The 8,087-nt window shown below is 48.3% G+C and overlaps 1 protein-coding gene across 1 annotated transcript in view; it reads left to right on the plus strand.

Moving 5' to 3' along the window:
- Positions 1-7,526: 7,526 nt before the first annotated feature.
- Positions 7,527-8,087, plus strand: part of LOC104490437 (voltage-dependent calcium channel subunit alpha-2/delta-4-like) — a gene marked incomplete at its 3' end in the record, with an annotated part of 22,600 nt that continues 22,039 nt past the window's right edge. Inside the window, exon 1 of the mRNA XM_010132722.1 lies at positions 7,527-7,624. Within this exon, the coding sequence (XP_010131024.1) occupies positions 7,527-7,624 (98 nt within the window). The remainder of the gene's footprint in view (positions 7,625-8,087) is intronic.

Raw genomic sequence — 8,087 nt, forward strand, 5'->3', positions numbered from 1 at the left:
GTTCTCCTTGGCCAGCACCCGTGTCAGGAGGAGATGGCTGCGACCCGGAGAGACCTCACCTGCCATGGGGGGCTACAGGCTTTATCATGCCGTGCCAAGGGGTGTTTAAAAACGTCGACAAAAACCGCTAGCAAGAAGTGCACTGGTTTGTTTCCTCAGCTAATTGGTGCTCCTTGAAGGAAATCAAAGAAGGCGTTTAATGATTTGTATCTTTCTCCTTTCAGGGCAGGCTCACAGCACGAAAACCCCTGGGGCAGAGGGGGAATCTCTTTGAAAGCGGCCTGCAAAGCGAGATGCTGTCAGATGTTGAAGGCAGGAAGGGTGAGCGTGTGTTATGGAAGTTGGCAGGTGACGGAGCTAATTACAAACTCGGAGGCAATTTAGGGTGATGGGAAGTGACTTGAATTGTAACCGGAGGTTAAAAGAGTTTAAAAGGAGACAGTGCCAGTGCTGCCATGCTCGGATGGGCTGAAGAGCGTTCCCCGTCAGCCCGTTGAGCAGCTGTAGGTCAGGGAAACACCTTCCACACTCGCCACAGAGAAACTGCAAAGCAAAACGCAAGCTGCTGCAAAATGGTGTTAATCGGCTGTGGATGGAAAGCCTTGCGGACGCTTCCCCCACCCCTTTTCTCTTCTTCAAAACTGCCAGGGTATTTTTAATAACAATTGATGGTTGCCTAAAATCACAAAACATGTTTTCATTAATATTCATGAAAGAATGGACTGTTTTTATCCACACCTACATCAATGTGTGGTAAAATGTACCCAAAGCCCAGCTTTTATCTTTAATCACACTGAAATGGATTGCCTCTGATTTTTGTGGGGAAAAATATAGTCCTATTTTCAAAGAAGAAAAGCGTGAAACGTTATAATTTGTGACCTGAAATTTTGGCAAAGCTGCTCCCTTCTGTGAAAACAAAAGGAAGGAAAAAAAATAATCAAACTTTTAAAAATTTTAAATGAGTTTTAAATACTCCAGTCATTCTGATATGCATTTGCACAATAGCTCTTGCCTGGACACTTGGTATCAGCAGCAAAATAAATAAAATTAACAGGAAAACTTCGAAAGATTTTAAAACACCAAAAGATAAAAAAAAGTCTTTCTGCCTAGACGTTGCCCTTTATTTATGCTACAGTAGCGTGCAGCATCTTCCCCAGGGATCAGGCGCAACTGCTTTATGCATTGTGCAAACCGACAGCCGCAGAGCCCATGGCCCACAGATGCTACACTGGGGACAGTCAGCTCATCTGTATTGATGCCATTTTTCCTGACAGGCAGATGTTTAATGCCCAGATGACTACAGAAAGGTCTGCAGAGCGCTGCAGCCCAGCGCTGCTGGCTCCCTGACCCACCCCTATTGCCAGGGAAGACATAAAACCACTCTACGGGCTCAGCCCGACCCCTGGACCACTAACGGTGTGATCCACATAAATCAGGGGAGGGGAGGGGAGGGAAAGGTTTGCTGCTTTGCTCCTGTAGATCACTTGCCAAGTGACAAGACAGTCCTTGGCCCCAGAGGCTATGCTGTCTGCCTTTGCAAGAGCGCAGCAAATCGGAGAGCACCCTCTATTTCCAAAGCCATTTGGAAATATTACCCTACAGCCATTACCCAATAAATCCTCATCAGGATTTCAGCAAATAGACGAGGCAGTAATGTCAGACCACAAAGGCAAGTAATTCATCCTTGCACTCTCCACATCTGCTGATCCTGGCAGGAGAACACATGGGAGGAGGGATCCTCCTTCTTTCTAGCCCAGGCAGGCTGGAGCAACCTTAATTTACCCCAAACACCTTCGTCCTGATAACCTTGCAAAATCCTGAATCCTTTCTAACACCCTGAGCAGGGAGAAGGAGGTATCTGTAGCATGTCCTCTGAACAGGGTCATTGCATCATGCATTTAATATGAAGGATTTGGCAACATAAATGATGTTGCTAGACATGCACTGAGTCAAGTGTCTTTGCAGCCGTGGAGATGATTAGCAGAATAAGTGGCATGGTTTCTTTAGACACTTGATGCATTACAATTCCTGGGGCTCCCCACAAAGCAAAGCCTCCTCCTTCAAAAAAAAAGCAGCCACTTTATCACAAAAGGCTTTAATCTCTTTTAAAATGGGTTTTCTCTTCGTCCTAATAAAGTTCCTTCAGGTCATGTGGACTTGAAATGGAAAAGATTAAGTTTAACCCTTCAGTAGTAGAGAGACAAGGATAAAACTGATTTTCACTCTGGGTGCTTTTGTGACAGCACCCAGGAGAGTCGCGTTCTGCTCACAGTTCTCCCCAGAATAAGCATTTACTTTTACTTTTCCTTATACTTTCCTCCTTTACTTGCCTTGCCTTCAGAGGTGATGAGAAGATGCTTCAGTGCTCCTTGTTTCCTGTGCATTCTGCCCTCCCTTAGTGTCTCCCTCTGTGCCCTAAATATCCTGCTGCTCAGAATGCTGTGCCTGATGAGGGTTTTAAATGCTGCTAGCAAAAAAAGAAAAAAAAGGGAAAAAAAAAGAAAAAGAAAAAAGAAAAAAAGAAAAACCCACCTCATTTCATCTTGGAGTATTTAAACAAGTCTAAATTTAGAGCAGAGCTGTGGAAAAAAAAAATAAAAAGGAAAAAAGGCAAGGTAACCAGCCAAAGGCATTAATTAATACGACAGCTATGTGGCTGCTTCTATAAACAAAGGGGAGAGCATGCAGCTTGCAGATGAATGGGTCTGCAGGCAGATATTTACAGAGCACCCAGGTGGAATGTGGGGTCTAGAAGGACAGTCATCCTGCTGACTTCTGATGATGCTCTGCAGGCCAGATATTCATCCATTACTCACTGACTCTGAGGCAACCCAAAATGGTGTACGCGTCAGTCAGCGTACCCCTACATTCTCCTGCATATCCTCCCTGTGTTACATCAGGGGTGAATCTCTCCTGCTCTACAGAGATCCTACTGAGGTACCAGGTGTTCAGCTATTAGCTGCATTTCCATATTTAACGGGCTTTTTTGTGGCCCCTCTATGGAGTCACACCAGAGTCTCCTTGTGACCGCTGGCACCCGTCATCCTGATCTCCAATGGCAGAAAAACCCTTCCACACACAGCCTCAGACTGCATCATGCATTCCCCCTGCACCCAGATGCGGTTAAAAGCAGATAACATAACCCAAAACACACCTGAGAGTGAGGGAGGTGCCAATTTCCCACAAGGGCTTTGGTGAGGAAGGGACACTCAGAGGAGCTGTGCTGCCCCAGCACCACCCAGGGCTGCAGATCTTTCAGGTCTCACCAACCCACGCTTCCCGCTTCCCGCTGCCAGTGATGCAGCCAACCCAGCACAGCCCAAACAGCATCTCCCTGTTGCATTCCGGCTTCCCTGAGCTCAGCTGGGATTGAGCAGGCCTTGATGCAACCAAACGGTGAGGGAGGGCAGTGCTCAGCTGCGGGGACACCTCCCCAGCCCAGGGCCTGCCTGCAGCACCAGCCCTCATGCAGAAGCAAGCCTTCAGCCCTCTTCCCTGTCCCCGCTCAGCTATTAAATCTACGCGTCTGCAAACTCAGCTTGCGAGTGCTAACGCTCCACAGCACTGAAACCTGATCAGAAGAGATTTGCGTGACCAGCCAGTAAAACCATAACTAAAAGTGCTTTTCCATTGCTGCTTCTGGCAAGGCCCCCTCCTCCTGGCAGCTGCTGGGACAGGGAGATCAGATTCTGTAGTACTGGCGAAACACTGCACGACTGCTTCCCAAACCACACCAGGGAATGGTTAAACCTACTCGGACAGGCCAGAGACATCACCCTCATATCTCCTGAGCAGGAAACAAGCTCAAACACTGTTGAGACAGCAGTTGCATAGGCAGAATGTTTGACCAGGATAGAAAGGAGCTTTGTACCCAGTTACTTATCTAGGCAGTCCAGCCGAGAGATAGTGAAAGGCACAAGATTATGATCTCAGATAAAGGCATCTGCCGTGAACAAGACCACATAGTTTATTTCCATCATTAAGTTATGCAAAATCAAAGCAAATTCATCTTCTTAAGTGATTATGTCCCAAATGTTCTAAGTTCAGGATCATGCTGGATCAAAGACTTGCTTTGCGGTATGCGGCAGTTGCAGCACACAGCAAGATCCCAGTGTCTCCAGAATGAAAAACAAGTCAGTGCTGAGCTCTTGCAGCCTCTTCTGCACTCTTGGTATCTACAGGATGATGCTCACTCCACGTGGGCCCTGAATCACTGCTTCAGAGTACCCAGAAGACAAGGAGGGAGCATCCCTGCCGTGCCTGACACATCTTTCTAATCGGCTTTCTGTGATGCTCAGTGTGGAGTTCCTCTTTCTTCGTTTTGCCCCCTTCTTCTTATATTTATCCTGCCGTAAGACTACATGTCAGTCTGCTCAGGCATTTCCAGGCCAGGATCACCACATGGATGAACTAAGCGAATGAACATTTCTACTGTCTTTAATACTCTCTCCTCATATGCTGCCTACACCAGTGTTTTGATATTCGTCCTTTAGCTGGTCTTGACATTTGCCAGTACCTTCTCATAACAAGTTAATCCAAACTGAACACAGGTTCCAGCCAAACCACAAATAAATAGAGCTGGTAAATCTTCCCTCCGCCTGCAAATACAGCACTGGCATTTTTTTATTGCCCCGTGGTTTGGTAAATTTAGTTCTCCCTTGCTGTGCTTGCTGACCCCGCATCTCTTGCAGCCTTAAATTCTCACTCCCTGTTATGCGTTCGCCTTCATTCTTTCCCATAGGATTCATTTGCTTTTTCCCCAGTCAGACTCTGCTGTCGCTTATCTCCTCCCTGTGCTCCAACTGCTCTTGCACACTGCGGTAGCTGAGCTCTGCAGAAGTAACTGGATGCTCGCTAATCCCATTAAGGGCCCTCTAGGCACGTGGGTTTTTCAGTTTTCTGTGCTATTTTCATTTCATTTTCAAATCTCACTCCCTTGCAACTTTAGATCATTAAGGGGTTAAGTGAGCTATATCCAGTAAATGAGATAAATCCAAATAAAGGGATCTGGATCTCCCAGTTCAGCATGTTGCTGTGTCTCATTGCCTTTTCTATCAGTGTTTCAGGGTTTTCCAAACACACCCCGATGAGAGCTCTTGCCAGAAGCCATCTGGATTAAAACGGGTCTCAGGTGCAAATAGCACCGAGTGGATGGAAGGATTAGTTAAAAGATCCTGCAAAAATCACTCACAATAACTATTTGATACGGCTCCTTGCAAAATGGAGAGAAAATGCTATCTAAAATGCTGGTTCTCCCACTTTCACATCTCATTTCAGATTTTTTTCAGAACATGAATTTTTATCATCTCTTGCCTGAATTATCCAGACAGAGAAGCCTGCCATGCTGGACACTACCCCTCATTTTTAACCCTGGTAAACATGGAGAAATGAGACCTTGATGGTCAGTCTTCTCAGCTCATCCAAGAGCAATCTTCTCTTTTCAGGCTGCAGAGGAAGGAGGAGGCAGCAGAAGCCCAGCCCCAGGGTCCCTGGTCCCAGCAGCCCGAGTCCAGTCAGGGGAATGGCAATCAGCTCTTTGTGTTCCCATGGGTGACACACTGCGTCCCTTGTTGGCAAGGAGTATTTCTGGGAGGGAGACATTGCTCTGTACTGTCCTTATCTCCAGATTTTCCCTTGGGCCGTCCCGGTCTGTACGTACCCCTTTTTGAGGCAAAAGCCCCTTTAGCACATTTTGGCCATTTGAGAAATGCATTTCTAAGAGTCAGATCTGCTCTGCCTGGTGCCTTCACATGCTGACTACGGCATCTGCTGCACAGCTGTGTGGTACCCTGAAGGCACTGTCTCTGGAGTGTTTCATAGGTGTAGAAATTGATTTTTTTTTGGTAGATTTTAAGGTCAGAAAGAACTATTTAGACTTTCCCATGTAACCCGTTGCATAGACTTAAGAATATCATCTGGAAATTTCTGCCCTTCAGGCCTACAACCTCTGCTTGAAGATCATAACTTTAAAAAGACACTTAGTCTGGAGTGAAGATCATAATAAATGATGAAACACCCTGTCCCGAGGTGAGTTATTCCTGTAATTACTTTATTGCTCACCCCAGGATTTCAGCCTTTTCATCATACAATTTAACCTCTATTTTATGTTTCACGGTCTTATTCCCTTTTCTGCATTTCCTCTGCCACTTCTATCATCTCTCTTTTTTTTAATGTGTGGCACCAATGCTGCACTCAGGAGCACGATGTGCCCTAGTTTTAATGCAGTGCTCTGACAGCCAGCTTCCCCCTTCACATCCTCATGAGAAACCTAATGATTTAGTGCGGCTTTGCATTTTGTATTGACTAAGCCATTTGTAAAGGTCCAAAAAATGACAGGAAGGTCCTCCACTAAAAATGTTAATTCACAGCCATAGAGTCAAGCTGTTCAACAGGTTGCTCTAGTCATTTATAATCTTTCCACCGCTGTATCTCTAGTTATTTATAATTCATACTTCTCGTGATGATAATGAGCTTACATAGCGTGCCCCTCATCTGGAAGCAGTTTGCTACCTGCTGCTATTCATCAAGCCCAGTCATTGGGGTCCTTTGATTTGTTGGTCTCCAGTCACAGATGAGGGGATAGCAATCTCAACGGAATGTTGCCCAAACAGAGAGGTTCAATTATCAATAAATAATCACTCACATTAGGAAGCAATCAGTTAAAACTGGCAGAGTCCTTTTATTCACGCTAGTTTTCCTTCCTGCTGCCCATTTTCCCTCCTCTCCCCTTGCCTGTGTGAAGACCCTTAGACACAACTTGGAGGAGAAGTGCCTCGGAAGGACCTGTGCTGGATGCTGCCAAGGCACTGGCTCTGCCCAGCCTTGTCGGTCCTGTGAAAACCTCAACAGCCAGCAGCAGCACAGTAGGGACCCGCTGGTGCCTGCAGGAGCCCACCACATGCCCCACACTCCTGGTCCAACCCCAGGTGCCCAGCTGGGGAGACCTGCTGGAGCGAACCCACCAGCATCCTGCAGTGTGACAGGGAAGCCCTGTCAGACAGCAATCAAAGGTCAGGGGGTTTTGGGGGGGTGTGAATGTGACCCCTTTAAAGCAAGCACAGGCCTGACCTCCAGCTGGAGAAGCCAAGACCCGTCTTCAGGAATCAGAGTAATCCCGGGTGATTTTATCCCACTCCACTTCCCTAAATCTGTGGCTGCTGCTGCTTGGCGAGGGGATTAAGGGGCTGGCGGGGGATTACGTAGCCACCGCAGCTCCCAGCACAGAGCTCCCTCCCAGCGCCTCTCCTCGGGGCGCAGAGACGCACCACACCCACGGGTGCTCACCAACAAGGGTTCCCGGTGGGTTTTTGGCCACCTGCCCTGTGTCGGAGACCCTTACGATACCAGGCAGCAGAAGGAACGTTCCCGGGGCAGAGACAGCTCGAGCCACTCCGGGGCTCAGCCCCACAGCAGCAGGTCTCCCAGCCCGGCAGCATGGCGGGGGCCACATGGGACCCCCCCAGGGGCAGCAGGAAGGGTGGGGAACCCCCACATCCCGCTGGCCGGTCCCCTTGCTGATGGTAGGCATGAGGAGGATGGGGCCCTGGGCTGTTCCGTGGATGATGCTCTGGCTCTTCTGCCTCCTGACCTCTGCCAAGGCCCAGAATAAGATCCCGCTGGAGACGTAAGTGTTTCCCTCTCTCTGGTGTGGGGCATTTCTGGCATGGAGTGGGCAATGCCGTGGGCAGGGGCAGGTGGGTGGGAGTGCCTCCCTGGCAGGTCGGGCACTGTGGGCGCAGGCTTCTCTGAAGGGGCATATTGCTGCAGGAGGGGTGGCATTTCCTTACGATGGTGGTGATGGCTTCTGGGAGAGGACACAGGCATGGGAGTCACAGACTCAGTCCTTAGGTCTAGTGCGAATGCAATGCCTCATTTTCCCTGTTCATCAAACAGAACAACGACGCTCATCTGCTTTAGTTAAGTACTTTGACATCTATTACTGCTCTGTTTAATGCACTGGGTGGCAGAAGGCAAAACCAGTTTAAAGACATATTTGTAAAACCCCGCCACTGCTGCGACTCGTGGAGCCATGGAGGCAGTAAGCGGCCCCGGCTAAGCAGCTACCCACTTTGGCACTCTCGCGCCAG

The sequence above is a fragment of the Buceros rhinoceros genome, unplaced genomic scaffold (genome assembly GCF_000710305.1).
Source record: "Buceros rhinoceros silvestris isolate BGI_N320 unplaced genomic scaffold, ASM71030v1 scaffold1013, whole genome shotgun sequence".
NCBI lineage: Eukaryota > Metazoa > Chordata > Aves > Bucerotiformes > Bucerotidae > Buceros > Buceros rhinoceros.